The 21,780-nt window shown below is 35.4% G+C and overlaps 1 protein-coding gene across 2 annotated transcripts in view; it reads right to left on the bottom strand.

The window, feature by feature from the left end:
- Positions 1 to 21,780, bottom strand: part of ZFPM2 (zinc finger protein, FOG family member 2) — a 305,906-nt gene that overhangs the window by 215,094 nt on the left and 69,032 nt on the right. For both annotated transcript variants that reach the window (XM_048286793.1, XM_048286794.1), the window contains one exon: positions 17,677 to 17,778. In XM_048286793.1, coding sequence (XP_048142750.1) covers positions 17,677 to 17,778 — 102 coding nt within the window. The remainder of the gene's footprint in view (positions 1 to 17,676; positions 17,779 to 21,780) is intronic.

The following is a 21,780-nucleotide window of genomic DNA, read 5'->3' as shown; positions in this document are numbered from 1 at the left end:
AAAGTCATAGGGGAGTGAGGAGGGGAAAAGAAGGCGCTGAGGAGAGAGAGGGAAGGAGAGAGATGTCCAACAGCTGTTAATGTTTTAGGTCCATTCAGTCATGGTCATTTTCACTCACCTGCAGTTCCAGCACAGAGCTGGGGAACAAACTAATACTGGGTGCCTTATCCCTGGAACTGTTCAAGGCCAGGCTGGATGTGGCTTTGAGCAACATGATCTAGTGGGGAAAAAAACAAGCCCTTCCAAGCCAAACCATTCTATGATTCCACAATTTAGTTCCAGTCCATAAAGAGTCATCTCCACCCTTGTTTTTTATTACTCAGCTAATGTACCCTCTAGCTTTCTACTTAGAACTGAACATAGTCAACACACCACCACTGGAAATACACCTCAATCTCATTGAAGTCATACATTTTCTTTTGCAGCCAACTAGATGTGATGCACTTTACAGACAGCTGCATAAAAGGAAAAGCTTTGGCTATGCCACGTTACTATGCCACCAAACCATAAGTATTTAACTTTGACTTCCTTTTTTTATTAATAGAGGCATAAGCATAATCCTCCAAGCATGAATGCCAGGAAGGCAAGGCAATGAGAAAAAATGTTTAATGCTGTAGAATGGGCATAGCAACTTTACTCCCTGCCTGCAGCCAAATATCGCTACTACAAAGGCATTCTTCCAGTTATCACTACTAATAGTTGTTGCTGGGCAGGTCTGTATATAGGAACCATATTCTAAAAGCGGGGGGAACGTGTGGGGGGGAGGAAAAAAAAAAGACTAGTAATTTTCTGTTACAGACCAGAGTTCTGCTAAAGAAATTTAATCCTTTTTCCAATATGGAAAGAAGCCAACTGTAAAGTTTACTGCAATTTCAGTAAGTGTGTGAACTCCAGTAGCATTGATTGTAATAACCTCTTCCTCCTCCCTTAAAAAAATAAGAAACTCCCCCCCCCAACTCAAATAGGCTACTCGGACAGATAAATCCTTCCTCTATTTTCCCTCCCCCACAAGTTGTACCTTCAACACAGCCAGAACTTCCCCAGATCAGAGGACACTGTCAGCACAGGCTGACCAATCTCAGAGGGTTTTTTCCTTCTTTTTTTTTTTCCTTCAAGATACTCCGTGTTAACAGCTTGAGGGGGTTCAATCAGCACTGCTTTGATCTCGGCTGGAACTATAATTATTTAACATTGTTACAAGGATTTCTATAATCCATCCTACCATTAAATCCCTTTTACACCCTCATCTTCTGAAGGCTAATCTGCATCCGTACACTCAGTTTGTCTCTTCAGCTGGTTTCATCAGGCTCTGGCATTCTCCAACATCTAGAGTGATGGTTCTTTTTTTTCTAATGAAATAATTTTCTTTCAAATTGAAAAGCGCAAAAGGTCTTGTGCATTTGCTACCTTTTGATGAGATAGCTATATAACACCAATATAATCCACTGTTTGCTGCAAACTCCCTCCCAATTTCATAAAATTTATTTTCTCTGTGGTGTTTTCACTGATTTGATGATACATATGTTTGTGTTATATACATAGCTGATGAAAAAAAAGAACAATCAAATGAACACAAGCAGATGCTCTCTGAAAATACAGCAGAGCCAAGAGCAGCAATAGCGTGCTTGTTTCTCCTGTACTATCTTTGATAAATGCCATAGGAAACACTATATCCAAACTTAGAAAGCCAGGTAAATAAATCTGGAGTGCTCAAAGAGAAAACAGATATATTTTATAATTTTAATGCATGAAAGACACACCACATGGAAAAAGGACTTTAATAGAATCAAAGGAAATAAATGATAGAAAGAAAATTAATTCAGACCAGAGTAAAAATGAAGAACATGAACAAAATCAGACCAAAAATATAAAAGGAGATGAACAGAAATCATGGATTATCAAAAGGAAACATGAACAACAAAATCCTTTCCTTGAAAAGGAAAATGACATTTCTTCAGCACATGTATGAGTGTATTGAGGAAACTGCCTCTTTGCTGCACACATTTTTCATGAATTGTTTTTAAGCAGCCAAAATGTAAAGACTTCTGCGCCCCTAAGCACTGCTGGACTGCCACCTCGCTAGCTCCTGTGCTGTGACTGTCTTCGTGGATGAGGGAAGGGGAATGCAAGTGCAGGCAGAGAGGTGGGGATGACAAATACAACAGGGAAGTATCACTGGGCCATGATCACAAGAGAGAAGCACATGCAAGCTTAGGTGCTACAGTTTTCATATGAAGTAAATGTATTCAGTTAAATAATCTCATGCCTTCTTTCTCACAATGCATAGCCATAAGGCAGATAAAAAAACAATATATGTGGACTTGTTTTATTACTACAAATACTGCATAAGGAAGGCAAAATTTAAAGAGTAGGAAGTGTCTGCATAAAAGAAAAATTGAAGGAAAAATGTTGATAAAAATACAAAGAGGAGGTACCACAGTTAAGTAACTGGCACTGAGAAAATAAGAGCTTTAAAAGGGTATCTTTTCTTTTATTCCCCTGAAGTGCCAAGGTAAGTTTTAGTTTATCAGCTGATGCTTGAAAAAATCATCAAGCAACAATCATAATTCTAAAATACTGCTTGGAGTTAGCTAGTAATTAAAACAGTAGGCAATAGATACAACTGATTTTCAGAAGGGGAAACTAAGAGCCACTGATGCTTCACACAGGTATTTCAGGATACCCCTTCAGTCATACTTATGGCATTTCTCATTAAAAAAAACAAACTGTAAAAGACAAAATCCCCCCCAAAACTAGTTCCTTTAAGAGAAGATTTGTCCTTAGGAACATTTTGGACATTATATATCACAATCCTTTTCCATCCCTGGACAATATTTAAGTATCTTCTTCTCTCAATTCTTTATACTGGAATATTCCTATATACAGTTACAGCACAATATAGACAGTTATAATAAAATCATACCCCTAGAAAATTAAACAAGATCAGGACTCTTGTGCATTATGACACCACAAGACTGTATCTCCAGATGTAATCAGAGCCATAAAATATGATGGCATTTTTAAAATTTAGAATAAATAAGAAAGGATTTCAGAATCCAAATGAGTTTTCCGTTAAAAAGAATAACATGTTATGCTAGACCTTACTATCCCATCACTGAAAATGAATGTCTATGAAATGAACAGCAGCCTCAAGATTTAGCTCCTATTTCTCAAAGGAAAAGAAAAATATTTATTGTAAGAAGCATATACAAGTCATAACATCTTAAGTATTTTAATAACAAAATGTTTCAAAATAGTAAGTTAGAAAATCAAGGAAATCCATGAAAGAATGTTCTGTAATTAACAGAAACTAAAGCAGCTACAATTTGAAGTTCACTGTATTCAGAACTCTTGGTATTGCTGAAGTAATTTAGACTACCTTTAAGGCCTTTCACATTTCCAGAGGAGTAGAAAGGGGCCTTTAGTATTGCTTTGATTTGCATCCTTATTAATTTATGCAGTCTAGCAGTTTGCTGAGTACGTAGAACGTACTGTGATAAAGGCAGCTCCTTCCTGGAAGAGCTTCTGAGCTAAGGCCACAGTCCTACTTTGAGCTTAACTTAATGCATGTGGGTAGTTTTGGTTTTTAATGGCATGCTCACACACATTAAAATAAAAGTTTTTAAATACTTTGCCATATGGGAGCCTAGAAGACCAAAAGTGTTTTTCTGAAAGTAATTTTTTTTTTCTTACTACCTGTAGAGTAAAAAAATAAAGTAAGACTTACTGATTCTATCTTCAAATTCCAGGTTAGTCTGGACAGATAGATTTATGTATGGATTTCTTGCTTTTATGAAGTCTTTTTCATGGAGACCTAAAATATTTTTGGGTGCTCAAAAGTGTACTTGTTCTCTCCCTTTAATAGCAAAGTGCAGGCAGATGAACGCTCCCCTGGTGACTGTGCCTAACAGTCTTTCTCCTGAAAAGTACAATTGTGAGTCTTGGGCAAAGGATATATGTATTCATACATTAACTAGCCATTAATAGACTAGGCATTAACTCCGTTGTCATCAATGTGTACTTTTCTATTTACTGCAACAGGACCAGAAATTTTAATTATATATTTGAGATCCTTAAATTTAAAGACCAAGTTTGAGCAGCTTGACATAAAATAATACATTTCTGCCCTCTTGTTAAAATTTAAGCATAAGTAATTGATGAATTTGTACATATACCTGTCTAAGAGAGAGAAGACACTGTTAAATTTAAATTTGGCAGCAAACTACTCTACAAATAGTCCTCTGACATCCATAGGGCATCACGGAGAGTGATGAGTACTTCAGCTGAAGATGGCCATGTTGGGTTACAGCTTCAGTATTTGGTATTCTTTATTTATGTGTACAGACTGTTTAATATAGATAAAGCAGCGCTCTGACTGCTGGTGAGTGCAATAATGTCATATTTCACAGTTATGATGTCATCAAAGGACTATATTTCATGGCTATCACATCTCTGCAAATATATACGTAAAGTGGGATCCCCAAGGATCACTACTTGCTAGGGCTGCCTGAGGTCCACCAAGGTGGACCTCCTTAAATTCCATTTAATGTACATTAACATTTGAATATCAAGGAAGTCTAAATAGCGTGACAGTAGAAAAGGCATTCTCAGTTTCACACACTGTAGCATACTTGCCATATTACATGAATTTTTCTATATATTATGTGCTGTGTTACCTTCAATTCACTCTTTTTAAATTTCAACACACTATATTCCTTTTATGCATTTATCTGTGCATATATGCTTTATATATTATATGTAATTACAAAATTACAACTCAAGTGAATCTCATATAATACATAAACTATCTATGACACAGTCTCAGAATTTCAGGTCTTGAAAATAGAATTTGATTACTTTATTCACTCTAAACCAGTATCATTGTAATATCAGCCTTAAGCAATATGGGCTGCTAAAATCATTTGGTTCCATTTTTCCAAAAAGGAAAACTGATAGGATTATTTTCGTGATAAATTAATTTTACCATGTAATTGCAATTATGACTTCTAATTAATGAATGGTTTCAGCCTCACTAACTAGGTCAGCATTTTTCTTTTAAAAATATATCATTTTTTCTCTTTAGATAAGCATCATGATATGTCCAAGCTTTGCGAAACACACATAGCATTTTTATAGGGCAATGATCCTAGAAGCTGAGAAATGGTGAAACTAATGTGACGTGCCTTCTAAAAAATTCAAGCCATTTTTTGTCTCTTTTATGAGAAAAATTTAAAAGCAAGCAGATGGCAAGAGGCTTTTTAGCAAGAAAGATCAGTTTCCTAGTTCTATTGGAGTATTTAATTTCTTGACTGAGCTTCCCAGTATACAGAACACGGAACAATGTGAGACCAATGAATCAGCTGAGCAACTAATCTATTACATCATGCTTGTCAATACACATATGCCATTGCAGGCTATATTGACAAGAGGCAGAATCCAAGGAGATTGACTTTTCTGTAATCAGATGCATTCCTACAGAAAAGCATAAAAGAAACCTGAAGCTTACTTCATGCATCATGTAGAACAGACTCCAACACTCCTGACTGCCCATTGTTTTGCAGGTCATGTATTTAAAGGTACCATAGCAATATGCAAGGACACTTCATCAGGGTCCCCTGAAGATGTCTTCTGGCACATTTATACCATTTTAAGCAGTACATCCCTATCAACTACCTTATCACACCATTCTTCAATGACTCACACACTGTGGAGTGACGACATAGAAAAAAACCTAAGTAAGTCCCAACTATTAAAATAATGATTAGCAGGACAAGATGAGAGAAAATAATTTCCTTGGAAGACGCTCAAAATTTGATGGCTAAAGTGTTACGGATATAGTAATTAAACTAAATGATAGCTCTTATCGGAACACAACACACCAAAGTATCTGTTGTTTCATTGCAGGTTTTTTTCTTCTTTGGCTGCTAGAAATAGTCACATATTTAGAGAGCACCTCCTAAAGAAAATTTCCATGAAAAGTTGATATCCAATACAAAACCTTGAAAAATAGTCAGTATCACATGCTGAGCAGTTCTGTAATTGGGGGAAAAGGGGTTTTTTTCTGAGAATAAGACTAAAGTAGAAATCACTATAGTAAAAGTATTAAGTAAATAAATTTTAATATTATACATACTTTATCAGATGACAACAAATTACATGAAGCATTTACAATGCTGCATTACACAAGCCCTGAAAATTGGACTGTGGTCAACTTAAGAAAACTCTGACTGGATGTGTATCATGACTGCTTTCCAGATAGTCTCATTTTTTTTTATGAGAACTAGTATCTATTTATATATGCAAGCCAAAGATTTACGAACTGATAAGTAATTTTGGCATCACACTGTAAGTATCAAAGTCCAGATAACTTAATGAAGGTTTTTTTTCATACAATGATGTAATTTGAAATTCAGTCTCCTTTAAGAACCACCCAGCCCAAAATGCATACACAAAACACTCTGGAACAGTATGTCCCTAGTGTATACATTATATTATCTTTCTAAATTATCCAAAATAGTCCATCATTGTGGGTTCATGCTGATGAAGCAGCTTTTAAATAAACGCAATTATACTGCCATAAAATCAGAGCAGCACAGACCTGAACAAGCCCAACCTGAGTACTTTCTCTCAGTAAAATAGGATTTTTATAGTTTAATCTTTGAAATGTATCAGACAATATTGTTTTATAAAATACATAAGGCAATGTGTAATCCTGCAATATTTACTTAAAACAAAGTTACGTAAAATACTGTAAAGTTTTTCTACCTCTAATCCCCAAAAATATGTTATGAAGTCAGATACGGCTGTTTGGGTTTTTCAACTTGAATACATAGTTTAAAAGTCCTGAAACATGAAGGGGAGCAAAGGGAAAGAGTAAGCTATGGTGGGACAAAGTGATTCATTTTTTCTGTAACATATCATAAAAGATGCAGTATATACACTGGACTGGCTGCCCACACTACCAAAACAGGCATATGCAAGCACCTTCCACATTAATATGATTTAATATGCTATAGCTTAAAAATAGTTTTTGGAAACAACCCTTAAAATTAAAGAGCATACTCAGAAAGCTCCGAAATCTTTGTCAGGGTGAGAAGGGGTAGGAACACAATGTCCTCTACACAGCTATTTTAGAATGTCTAAGGTAATCAGCTGACTGCAGGAAAAACAAAGAGTTACAGCTTTCCAATCACAGGCTTTTAACCATTATTACTTCTGCCTACCCAAATATCTTACCAGTTTTAACCCTGGACCATACTTCTGAATATTTGATTCTGGAGTTTCTCACAGATTCCATTAGAACATGTTTAAAGAACTACACATTCTGTAGTGAGGTCTGATGATATTAAGACGACCATTCTTACTTTTGCCATGTTGGCGAGTAAGTGCTGAGTGATTGCATAAGAGAGTTTATTGCAGCATTTCTGTATGATGACCACTACTTTACTTTACAAAGATCATTTTCACATATCATTGTCTGAAGCCTAAATCAAGGAGAGAAAATAAGATCTGCTATTCAATTCATATCCTCCTTTTGAGAATGCAATGGTAAAGCATCTTAAAAATGAAATGTGGCAATTAAACCTAAACCCAAATGTGTGCTAAGCTGGTCTCACTGAACTAAACACAGAAAGTCAAGGTCAAAACCGAGAGAGGACTTCGCCCTTAGTTCCAGTTCCATGACCACAACATCCAGTTTCCTTTTCTCACTCTGAACCTTCCTGAACTGTGCAATTTTGTGAGTAAATACAGTATCACGTCACATTAAATTTTTTACTCTCAGCAAAAGTTAGTTCTTTTGATAGGAAGTACAATGGCTCCTGGTGATAATTTTTTTTGTTGTTTTATTTATATTATTCCAACTTTTATTTTATGATTTCTTAAGAGAGAGTAAATAAAGCAGCTTTTGAGGGTTTAAAAGGACACTGGACTTTGAAAATCAAAATACTTTATTTTGCTGAACACAGAATTCATCACTGAAACCTGCCAATTTAAGAAATAAAGTCACTAGCATCTCTCAGTAGGTATTCGTATCCAACTACTGGACTACACCTTAAATGCATTAAATAACGCTGTGTTGTGCGTACGGTTCAATATACTGACACATCCATCCTTCAGTTGTTTGAGCCAGTGTTGCCATGCAGTATTCCAAATGCAATAATCTTAGCTAACAGGAAAAACACAACAAAGAACAAAACACTTGTGGACCGATTACATGTCCCTTTTGATTCTCACCCAATATGCTTCCAAAACCAGACACTGTTTCCTGCAATTACCACGGTGTAATATTGCCTTTATGGCCAAACTACAGTGGAGACAGCTGAAAAGTCCAAAGCGTTCTGCCAGTCTCTGCAGGTCCCTTGGTGCATGAAACTACAAGAAACAATGTATTGTAATGCAGATGTTCATTGATTCCCTGCAGAATTCCATAGCCTAGGAGTCCTTCACTGCGTGACCTACGGGGATTTGTACTTTACAGAATATCCACTATATAGCATATCATGTCCAAAGTGAAGTACCTAGTGAATCTGATGATTCTTCCTTTGCACATGCCTTTCCCAGCTATCAACTTTTTTCAGAGAACAAGAGGTCTTTTGTGCTTGAAACGTAAATGCCGGTCAAAACAGAATACATTTCAAATATGTATTTTTGAAACATATTTGTTTCAAAACAAGTTTGGAGTTGTTTCCATTTGGAGTTCAATGACTTTTAGAAGTCAGGCCAATGTTCTTGCCTCATGCTGGATATACAGAAGTACAAAGGAATTTAGGAACGTACCGTATCATTTTCAAGCCCACCTAGTTTTCCTAGTTTTGGCCAAGGACAGGGTTAATTTTGCACAGCCTGGAGTCATGTGTGTGTGTCCACATTGTTTTTCTGTACCACGCACATCATCACTGCGGGGTGGAAGTAAGGGATCCTCACTTCCAAGGAGGGCATGGCTTGTGGTTGGGAAGAAAAAGTGGCACATGAAGGGTGTGCTGGCCATTTTGTTCTTTGTCTTGGGGTTGTGCCGCATCGATGAGCATTTTCTGTGTAAAACACCCTCTCTTACATACACTGTTGTTATTAGGATTGTTGCTGGAACTGTTCATTTTTTTATCTCATTGCTGTTTTAAATTGTTTTTACCTCATCCTATAAGATGGTACTTCTAAACTAGGCTCATTTCTACAGCAACTGATTTTGAAATTAAATTCATATATATATGCTAACAATAACACAATTATATACTAATAATATTAAGATATAATAATATAGTATTTATAATATTATGTTAATAATATAATGATAAGGAAATGGCATCCCAACTGAAAAAACAGTTGGAATGCATGACAAGAGCTCCAGTATTCAGTGATGAAGGCACTGCTTTTGGTATTTTAGGCAAGTCAAATGAGACAATCCATGTCTCCAGGTTTACAGAATCCTGCAATATTTGAACATTGCATTATGAAAGGGGTACTACAGAAGTCACCACAGCAAGTGACATCATAACAAGAAGTATGTCTTAGTTTTCAAAATTTATTACTGCCAATTCACATGATTTTAGAGTAATTATTTTACACCTCAATTTTCTCTTAAAACCTTGGTGACCACTATTTTTGGCTAGAGGGCAGAATTTCATTTTGTCAGGTGTGACCCTAAGTAACATTTCTCCCCATCTATTACACAGGGTCAGTGTAGGTCATGCAACAACCTCTTTCCTAGAAAAGTCAAAACTGATCATGGGAAAGATGACAGCAAAGGTTTGGCTGCTACTTCCATGAGAATTCACCCAGCCACTCTCACATTCTCATCCTTCAGGCCCATACAGGGAGCAGTCCATCAACAGGATCAATTGCCTTGAAGCCAACTTCTGTACTAAGTATGTCTGTTAGACATGCATAAAAGGTCTGTTACATGTGGCAAAGAACAGCTCTGGGCACAGAGGCCAAGTACAGCCATGTTTGTGTGCTGGGAGACTTCCTTAGCCTTTAATCAGGTGACAGCACACAAACTACCTCTGGAGAATGTTCCCTGCTATGCTGCAGCTTCTGTACCTTGGGAGCTACCTGGGAAGAGTGTCTACTGGCCTCAACCAAAATCATGACAGGGACTATTTTAACACTTATTTACTACTCCACTTCTGTCACTACTGAATATATTAACACAGGAGTAGCATATTTTTTCTTCTGCTTCTTAGACCTGCATCTTCTCATTATGAAGCGAAGACTCTCATCATGTAAGAAGAGAGAGGTGAGACCTGAGAAAGATCTGCAAGAGAAAGCAGCTGCTGCTACAGCCAACAGAATAATTCATCAATCCCAGCTGGTCACACCAAGATTGACATCCTGGTGCTCCTATAAATGGTGCAGAGTTACACACTAAAAATTACTTTTTAAATATCATATATTTAAATACCAGTTCTTACAATCATTTCATGATCTAAGAAACTCAGCTTTTGTTACAAAAAATGGGGCAGCAGGACAAAGCTCAAGAGTTCCTGTTTTTAGAAGACATTTGGCAGTGAGTCTAAATTATGTACAGTGAAGTCTGTTACAGACACATAAAGGTTAAACAAGTTGAATATAGTGCAAGTATATTTCAGTAACAATGGTATTAGTCAATCAGAGCTAAAATGGAATGATGCAGAAGTCTGCAGATCGAGTTTCAGGGGCTATGCATGAAAAAGAACTACAGTCCTTGAATTCTATACACAAGACTGATAATTACCTAAACCCCTGCGTTTAATACACAGGTGTGGTAACCACTTAAAACAGCTCCAGTACCATAACTCAAACTACAAAGACAGCAGCCCACGAGCATTTGCACCTCCCTTAACAGAATTCAAGTGTCAAAACAAGACCTGCAGTGCAAAGGTTAACTCAATGCCTCTTAGACCCTTACATTTGTTATTCTATGTCCAAATGGCCTCCTCCTAGTTCCAAATTGTTGATGGAAAACAGATCGATATCCACAGAAATCCTTCCCTGTTTCAATAAGGTTCCCTCCCAACCCCTGGAGCCTGGGAGCCCAGCTCTCTGCTTTTAATCCAATATCCACTTCACTACAGAAGATTTATTTAGACTGCCTCTTGTTTCATTAAGGGTTCCAAAAGTCTGTAGTGATTTTTGACACTTTGTTATAATGTTTCTGTGACCCCTCCCCCCACCCCCTCCTCACATACCACACCACCCAGACTCATTTTCATATGGATACAAAGCATCGGGATAAAATGATGGTTCATTATAGTGGTACAGAGCTCTTATCTTCATCCGGCAAGAGTCATTTCCTTCCAAAGATTGAAATGCAAATGTGAAAATTAATGATAACTGCATTATCTGATAGCAGAGATAATACCGATTCACTGTCAGAGTAACACACAGTCGTTCTATGATTTCCTCTGCTTCTTCACAATATTCTTCTTACTGTCAGACTATATCTATGGTTAACTATGTTTCATGGATTTTTGTTAATTTACATCAAATAGCATTTCCAAGATCTTATATCTACCACATTTCCCCAATCAAAAAGGAAACAAAATCAGGACAGTAATCTCCAAGTCCTTCTTAGGACTGGTTTAAAAAGAAAGAAAGAAAAAAAAAAAAAGGAAAAAAAGAAAAAGAAAAGTAAAAAAAAAAAGGTGTGTGTGAGGGGAAGGCTATCATTAATGTCTGTTTCCATCTTGCAGTGGTCTACCAACAGTTCCACTCTATATTATACAGCTCTGCTTTGTAACCCAAACTTTTTATAGTATTACTAAATAATGCAGAGTAAACCCAACAATCAATACATATTTGCAGTGATTCTTATGAATGGTTACAGGAAATCTATAAAGAAAAGCTTTTCAAACTACCTTTTATAGCAGGTAAAAATGTGAACCTGGCATATCCAATGTTTACTACAACTTTTCTGATCTATAACCCACTAAAGCAATACACAAGAATTCACATGAAAGCCTGTTTCTATCTTCTATTAAATATTAACAGCAGCATAGCTCAATGTAACATCATTTTAAAGTGCTGTTTAATTTCCAGCATACTATTTTTCTTAAAGTTTCTGATAAATCTTAAGAAAAATACCAACCTGTAAGAGTAATTAAAAGAAACCATACTGTTCTTAGGTCTTATTTTACACTGCATGGTGGGGGGTGGGTTTTTGGTTTGGGGGTTTTTTTTCTATTTTGGACATGGACAAATCACATTTTCTCACTTTCTAAGCAGAATTCAGGTACAATTCAAAAGAACTTCTGAGAGTGACTTTCAAGCTAGCCACATAAAACCACATATTCCACAAAAAAGCCATGTACTTTTACAACTATAAAAGTAAGAGCTCACATAAGGAATAAGGACAAGAAGAAAGATATCAATTCTTCCTTAGGACCAAGACTTTTCTGAGTGGCATTAATTTCACCTTTGTAAATGCCCTATACTTAGTTCCTCAACTGGTGACAGACAATATTTTTCCATCTTAAAATCCAGATACAACTTCACCTGTGGCTGAAACACTCATTGTTTTTTGGAACTGCGGGAAGAAAATCAAAAGAATGGGGCACACAGGATAGTGCAGTGGATTTGGAAAAACTTACTGGCTTAGTCAGTACCGGAAAATTGTGTCCCATCTGTCTACAGGGAAAAAACCTTCCCTTGTATATTACAGAACAGGTATATGATGTCTCCAACTCTACTGTTTTATCACTACAGGGTAATTGAGAATTACAGAATAGAGAAAAGCACAGAGAAGTTATCCTTCTTAACATAGCTTTAATAAACAGTTACTGAAGTAATAAAAATTGAGAATTGCTTATATGGAGGACTGCTTCTACTTATTCATTATAAATGCATCCAAATGGTACAGTATTTATAAAAGCAATAGATAGTATACTCATTTATTAATTTCATTTAAGTTACAAGGAACTATCATGGTCAGTCAGTCAAATTTCTGCCCCAGTGAAATCTCTCTCATTTTAGAAGTCCAGTGTTTGCCACAGAACTTGATGATGCTCTTTAGGAAAGTATCTCATTCTGAATGCAAATATTTCTAATGACAGATAAGTGACTTTTCATAAAATGTTTCAATAATGACTTTTTAAGCACTAAAATCCATTCTTTGTGTCTGAAACTGTGGATCTTCAACATCCATTTAATCTTCTGATACTTTGCTAGAAAGAGGTGCCCATGGTTATCAGATTTTCACTCTGAATTTAAAGTAGTTTGTAATCAGATTGCCCTTTAATATAACTTCAATATATCTTTGATAAAATAAATAGGGAAAGGACCTAGACTCTTCCATCATACCAGTCCTTTCAAGATTCTAGTGGCTCTTCTCTAAACCTGCTAAAAATTTTAACATCATTCTTGAAGTGTGACAGCAGGTCACAGAACCCTGTTTCAGCATCAAACAAGACTGCTGATCAGACAAGCAAAGTAATCTGAGAACCAAAACATACCCTATAGCCACAACTCCTTCTTGTGGGCTCAACCCCAGTTCACTAGATCTCAAGATTTTTTCAGAGACCCTACTTTCTGATGCTCCTACAGATCTTTTACAACTTTAACAATTCTATCAAAATATTTATTACCTTCTTATAAGCCCATAACTTTAAATTTAATTGCACTGAAACTGAAATCTTGCAGCAGCTAACATGGCAAGTCATTCAGGTCTACAATAGCAATATCTATCCATTATTCAGCTTTTTTAAAAATTTTAAACATATTGCAAGTAACTAAATATACTTTAGGTCACATTACATATTATGTTGGTTTTACAAGACATATTTTTTTCTACAAGCCTATAGAGATTGGCATTCTGACTAACCCTCTCTCAATAAAAGCATCTTACATCACTTATTTCCTTATTTCCAGTGGGACCACTGCCATGTGTACAGAGGTCTGTAACTACCCACACTAACCTTTACTGGTTTTCAACACATTTGAGAAATCATGTCAAAAATTTTTTTAAACTGAAGTTGATCACTAGATCTGAGTCATCTAGCTCCTAAAAAAGTCAATTTCAAACCACCAGACTGCTTAAATTAGGTAGTACAGAAGTATAGTCATCACCTACAGTCAAATAGGCTTTCCAGCACAAATGTTTTAAGCAGACTAGAAATAATTACATTACCCTTTTACCTGTCCCCTCTAACTATTGAGTCATGGCTTGTAATAGATCAATACCAATTTTCTAATTATTTTTTTCTTACCACATTTTAAAATGTCATCTTACTGTTATTAATGAAGCTACTGATAGATTTTTAGGGTGAATTTTTTTCTTTTCTTTTTTTTTTTCCTTTCAGCCTGGTATCATAGTTCCTAGCATCTGGTTACATCCACTTGGATTTTTCTTTTTTTTTTTTAATTCTTTTCTAGGTAGTATCAACATTTCCTCCACTTTTATTATAGCTTTTGGTAAGTCTAAAAAATTGTTCTTAAACACTTCCAAGTTATAATTCATACTTCTTAATTAAAACCTTTTCTCCTTTGTGATAAGAGTTCATATTTGCTGTCTCTTATAACGACAAGTACGGTGGACTGAACTGGTATCCACTACTGCAAGTATTACCACTGGATAATGATAAACAAGCATTCATTTCCAAATCTATAAACAATTTATCTTTCAAGATGCCATGCAATATATATTTTCCTTAGTTTTGGCTTAACAATATTTTACTTGAGGTGCCAGGTATCTAAAATTTTCAGAGATTTTAAGGAAGTTCTGCTATGGAAGCATGAAACATACATCCAGTAGAAATCGGAATGGTCGTATTCCCTAAATGTCCTGGGTGATCTGTAGAAGCCATGTAGGAGACCTTTCTGTTCGTTATGTGTTAAAGCACTGCCCTCACATGCACTGACATCCTAACAATAATGCAAAGGCTATAGAACTATGGATCTCCATGTACCAAGGCAAACAGCATATATAAAGCCATAAAATGAACTCTGCTCCCCCATTTAAAAATGAACTCTTTTTACATAAAATGCATTTAAACCAGTTTTGCTGTTCAGACTCTTTCTATTCCTTGGACTTTTCCTGTTGGCTATAATAAAAAGGATCAGGTCTTTCACTGTGTGTTTATACATACTCTATTGACCTCAGCTTCCATTATTTCAGAGCAGTTTCACTGAATAGGAATTTTTAAAAACTGAAGATAAGAACAGTGAAAACTGAGAGTAGTTGGAAAACATTCAGGTAACCCTCAAAGTGGTTACACAGAGTAGGCAGTATCTCTGACATTCCCTGATGGTCAGTGAAGGTCACAAGAATCTGTGATCTGAAATATTGCTTCTGCAGAAACTCTTTGAAGCTACAGAACATTTAACTTTAGATTTTTGTTCATAAGGATATTCTAATTACAAAGACTTAAGAATGCATGTGAACCATTTAACAATGCAAATTTTCAAACAAAATAAAACTCTAATTAATGCCAGAAGCTTAATTTTTCAGTTCCTGGCAAGTACTGGCTCTGAAAGTCACAATATGTTCCCTTAGTGCTAAAAAAAGACATAAAATATTAAAATAACAAAACAGCTCTACTATTTATATAAATTCCTGAGTTGTCACAGCTCACATTATCAGTTGACAGCAACTTGTATCATGCAGAACACAGTTGCTGGATTCTGAGAGGCTCCACCTCTCAGAGACTTTCCTTACCAGAGAAGGTATGGAGACCAGAGACAGCTCAGATAACAACGAATGTATCATCATCTGCCCTTTGAGGTTGTGCCTCTACTGACAGGTGGTAAAGTTGAATCAAAGTTTTCAATGGCTCTGTTTTTGCTGTACTAAAATATGTTCCTAAATAAGCAGAATATTTCATGCTTTGTGGTTTTTTCCAAAAAACTGAAAGACGTTATCTTTGTACTGCGTGGTTGAAAATGATCTTCTGTCGATTGCTTCTTTTTCCATGTCAATAGTAACCAACTTCATTTCATGCATGACGGAGAGCATGGGATGTGGTATACACCCATTCCTTTTTTCATACATATTATACCCTTGTAAAGAATCAATATTTAAATAAAATACAGATACTGATACTCATGGTCATCAGTTTTCAGAAGTCAAAAGAAATTTTCCCACATTCAGCTTTGATTTCCATCTTATTCCATGTCAAAGCTATCAATAAATATGACAAGAAGTACACACACCCTACTGTTTAACTGAATTTTTTCCCAACCAAATGAAAAGATCTCCTTTTACTCCACAGTGCCATAAAAGACCTCAGAAACCTCTGAATAAGGCAGCATATATAAAAAGCAGTAACAGCCACAAAAAGCATATTCAACTATGCTGAAATACACTAAAAAATGCAACAAAAAATTAGAAATTTCAGACTTTATTTATAATGAAATTAAAAACAAGTCATATGGTAAGTACTGACACCCTTTAAATCTGCTATGCAGCTAAAAAAGGCCATTCTGCTACATCTACATATATATTTTGCATTATTTTACATGTACAGTAGTGTAATACTAAACCTTGTTTCCATATAACACCATAGTGCTTTATATAGAGTATCAAGTTGTGTATTATCATGAACAACATTTTAAATGCTATCATAATAATTAGATACACTATGTCTTCATTTTTGTTTGCACTGTATTTTCCAGCTACTGATTTCAGAAAATTGCCATTAGTTTTGTTCTCCTCTTCATGAAGAGCATACAGTAATTTGCAAAATCAAGCAAGGATGAAAATGTAATTGAAATATAGGAAATTTTCTAATGAAATATTATTGTTGCATTATAAATTATTGATAGAATGGTTCTGGAACTCTCTTCTGATGTGCTCATCCTTTTGAGGGAAAATTTCCATAAGAGATACAACTATTGCTAGAGTGTGTTTGGCTTCAGATGCACATTTTGCAACAGTTTTATTAAATTATGGTCAATATAATGGATTTTTAAGGCCTATTCCCAAGTCCATGCCCGTGAAAACACTGCATTCAACTGCAGAATTGCCTAATTGAGAAATACAATTTACCCCTTTGCCTTAGGTTCTTTTACAGTACAGAGGTTTTACATATTTATATTGAACAGATACTTGAAAGTATTGCCATATTACCATTACATCTTAGCAATGTTATGCTTGCACCATCTTCACTTACACAGTAGAAAATGTTACCTTGAATTACTGTTTTAATGTGAAGTTCTATTGCTTCATTGACTGCAGTCTGAGTTTCTCTTTCCACTGAAACCAATGACCAGGTGTGTTAAATGATTTCTATCAGGCTCAAACAGGTAAAAAAAGTCCTTGAAAATGTTAGCAGACATCACGCCTATTTGTTCAGCTAAACATGATGCTAAATGTTGGCACAAAGCTTGAGAAGAGACCAAAGCATCTGGGTGGTCTTCTGATCTCAGAAAACAGAGCAGAAGTGCTTCTCCCTTAATTCAACCATGGAAGAAAGAATTTACTGATACATTTTAATCCTAAAATTCTAAGCAGCAAGAACATTTTCCTTTACATCAATGCATAAGGCATATTATGTTTAACAATTTACAAAATGGTATAACCAAAGCCATTTTTTTTTTTACCCAAGAATTTCATCTTAGTACTTACCAGTCGGTATCCTGGATCATAAAAGAGATAATCCATTAAAAATAAATGCAAAGCATAACAATCTACTAAAATAATGAAATTAACAAATACTGAAGTCTAGTTCAAGAAATTTCTCTTGGCTTTCAGATGTTTTTCCCTACCTGGCCCATCCCAATCTTCAGTCTCCACAGCAAGCTGCCCTGGTTTCTCTGACCTTGCATCACCATCAGATTCTGCTGCCTCCTGGATGCCTTCTTCATTGCCTAAAAAAACCCATCAAAAAATACAGTATTGACATATTTCAATAGTGACTTTTAAGCAGAGCTCCTATAATATCCAAACTGCTTACATGACTGAGTGAAAACATACACGTCTATAAACAGAGAGAAAATTTTAAAAAATATTAGATATGTAAACGTTTGCGAGCTCCCACTGACTGAAAGAAGCCCTGAGTATCCAGTACATCCAAGTTCCATGTAGAGAAAATCTTGGAAAACAGTGTTTACTCCATATGCTTAAAAAACAGAAGCACAACTTGCACCTAATTCTGTAAACCAAAGCACATAAAGTCCCCGAGTCTGTATGCACAAAGGAGAGAAAGAAATCGGCTGTGACCCCCCAGGAACATATGCTTTCAGTCATGGGTTTTCTTCAATTGACACCTAAATGTTTCTTATGCACTGCAGATAAATGACACTCAAAACCAAAATATGGTCCACTAAACATTTTGCTTTTTCACACAACTAGTGGAAAGCTAATCCATGATATTTCAGCATTTAAGGAATTTGCCCTTAAAGACATAATATACCAGCAGGTCCCTAAAGTAATTTTCTCTCTATCAAGCTTTATTTAAAGAAATGCTACGTTTCTGATGAATTTTCACATTTTCACCATCCAGAAGTACCTGAAAATGTCTGTCTGTCCTCTGTTACTACCCACTACAAGGTCATATACAGGACACACAGAAAACTATGACAAGGTTAAATTTTTAGAGATGACCATTTAATTTTTATTTGAAGAACTGCTTGTTGAAAGTGCAGTTATTTCAGGTAAAAAAATACACTAAGCTCCATGCAAAAATACTTTGAAATAACCACTATGAAAACTACACTGAGGATGAGGGGTTCAGGTATTAACACAAAACACTCTGGCCACAGTAATACATTAAGTGACATCTCTAAAGGCTTTTCCAGGTTGGGATTTTACGCATTTGTAGATTTTTTTTCTTTTTTTTTAATACTAACCTATCTAAGAAACTCAAGCATAGGAAGACACAAGAAGAACAGAAAGAAAAACTCAAATCTACACTATTAACTACTTCAAATAGGACTGATTATGGTTTAATTTTTTTTATCAAACTTGAAGGACACTTGTTCATAAATGGTCTACCACAAAAAAAGTGACAGCACTAGAAAAACAAATACTGTGTATTTTACAAACTGGAAAATCAGACCCTTTGTTGATTTAACAACAGGAGATCAAGAAAGAGCAAAAAGCACAGCAATTAAGCAGTAACTTGAAATTTTTTCCCCACTCATGATAACAAAAGCTTTAATTAGCAACATAGGTAAAGAAATGTGATTACAACAAACTATGCCAGATCCCCATACGTTATCACTGGAGCTATATTTATACCAGATAAGATTGTGACCTGGAGTTTTCAAGTACATGAATATATACAAACACTATAAAGTATTAACTTCATATGCACATGTAATGTCTTGTAATAATATATTCTTCCTTGCATTCATAAAACACGTCTTCTCAAATATGAAGTACAAGAGCCTGATAAACTACTACTCACACAAACACAATACTAAAATCACTCCAGAGTTTGATTACAAAACTACAGTTCAGTGTACTTGTGGTACTAAAAACATAGTCCAGAATATTCAGAGGCACCGGTAGTGTGTAAAATAAAACTTGAATACGGCAAAAATACCTAGTATAATTTTTGTGTTGACTGTAAAACTGTAGCCAGGCATTTGAAGTTCATATGGTTCAGTTCAATCTGAAGTTACTTTTCAGAAGAAAGTCCTAAATACTCATGTGCTGAAAAAGCTATCAAGTTTCTGCTAAGCAGTTTTAGCAATTATTTGTTTTTTAAGCAACTAGCCTACTTTGAATTAGCATTTCTATAGTTACTTTGTAGTAATCAGACCTCTGCTTTCTTTGGGTGGGCTGAAGAACCTACTGGATAATTTTACCTTCATTTTTCTACATTCATAGCTACTTAAAGCAGCAAAAAATTGTCTTTCATTGGAGAGACACAAAGGAAATTTTTCTTAAGTTGAAACCTAGCAAGATCAACTCCAGTTTTCTCAAAAATGTTGGAAAGCATTTCACAACAAGGGCAATTCTTGTTTTCTAACTCAAGATGTATAACCAACGTAGAAAGTCCTTAGAATGTTCTTTGTATAGAATGCAAATGTTTTTCTTCCACTGTATATAATAGAGCTGTATGTACTAAATCAGAACAGTAACAGCAAAATTTAGAAATAGTAATTCTTTTAGACAGAGAAGAAGCACAGATAATTGGATAACTATCCAAAATATTATGCTTTTCCAGGTTATAATATGTACCACCCTGGTGTTAGCCTGCGAATTTCAGCATTCTTCCAATCAGTGCAACTAACCAGAATATCAAACAAATTAAACTATTAGAATTAAAAGAGGACAAAGTTATGTGAAAAGATTGTGCTGAAAAGCAAAAGGACAGAGCAACAGCTAAGGTACACAAACTATAGTACACAGTAATTAAGTGTTTGGGAGATGAGGAAAGATCTGAAAATGTATGTTAGCAGATGACTTCACTTTCCATTAACTTCCTTTTTCAGTGTTCCATGAAGTATATTGTCATGTGCTTCTCATAGTCAAGTTTTCATGAATTGATGCATGTCTTGTGCAAATAGAGTAGATAAAATGTAGAATTTACATTAAGGAAAAATTTGCTTTGCATCTAGAAGTATTCCTAAGTATTTTCATTGATATTTTCTATTATTCCCAACTGCCAAGTGCATGCATTATACACCTGAAATACCACACTGATTTCTCCTGTTCCCCCACACTACTCCAATCTGCTTGTGAAACCAAAAAATGGTACATCACTGTCAATTTCTGAATCCACCAGGGAGTGAAGTCTATCCCAGGCTCAGCTGAGCATCAAGGTCAGACTGAAATAGGCAATCAAGACAATCCATTTGGTGCTGGAGACACTGCAACTTTAAAAAGCCAAAAGGAGGCTTAGCAGAAGAGCTGATAACAAAGCACATCTCTCAAGCTTTTTTCCTTTCTTTCCCCATACTTAAAGCTATTTTAGCAGCTAACTTTTGTTTAGCACAAAGGAGTTTATTTCCTTTCAGAATTTATTGTCTTTCCATTGTTTACTCTTTCTGTTCAGTCACTGACTACTTTTCAGTCTCAATAAGACTGGTTTTTTTATATTTATTTTAGAACTGATTACATTTTTCTTCAATTTACAGGTGTAGACATTTAACTGGATCCAGGACATTAATTATTTCTTTCTTCAAGTCCAATCAAGTGCTTTTTGCCTATATATACTACCCATTTGCTACAAACTTGTTGATTCCTTTCTAATCCCATTATTTTGGGTTTTCTCACACTTTTTCTTTACTTTGCTGCTCAATTACATTTTGTATTTAAGTTAAAGCATACGTAATTTTTTCCCAACAACACTGAAGAGTGATATAAAAGCAATGGTAAGTACTCTAAAATGAACCAAAACCTGCTTCTGTTTAGGCAGGTTTAGGCAGTTGCTTCTTAGCAACTAAGCCTGGTAAGTGAATTCTGTCCTTTAAATGATCATTGCATGAAAAAATACTCTTATGAGTAAGCACATGTAATACCATAAACTATGTTCAGTCATGAAGCAAGTAAATCTAAGAGAATTTCCACTACTTCTCTATACTTGGTATTAAAGTTACACTTTTGGCAGAACTTATCACCTCTAACCCCAGATGCCTGAAAGTTAAACTAGTCCAGACTACTTACGTAGATGCTCCTATAGGCAGGGAAGAAAGAAACCTCCTGAGTGATTCAACCTATTCTAGGATGCCTGAGATATGAGACCCCTCTTGGTCTCTGAGAGAGCTGAAATGAATCATCTTCTTAAACAAACAGCTTAGACTAGGAACCTATCTTTAGTCAGCTAAAGTTGGGTGAAACAAATCTCTGACTTATGCTGAAATGCTGAATACACAAAACACTGCTTAGCTAAGAGGAAAAAAGAAAGTCTTATTCAAACA

This window comes from Corvus hawaiiensis, chromosome 26, assembly GCF_020740725.1.
Source record: "Corvus hawaiiensis isolate bCorHaw1 chromosome 26, bCorHaw1.pri.cur, whole genome shotgun sequence".
Classification (NCBI taxonomy): Eukaryota; Metazoa; Chordata; class Aves; order Passeriformes; family Corvidae; genus Corvus; species Corvus hawaiiensis.
The sequence above is the reverse complement of the archived record's forward strand: the minus strand, read 5'-3'. Positions and strand labels throughout refer to the sequence as shown.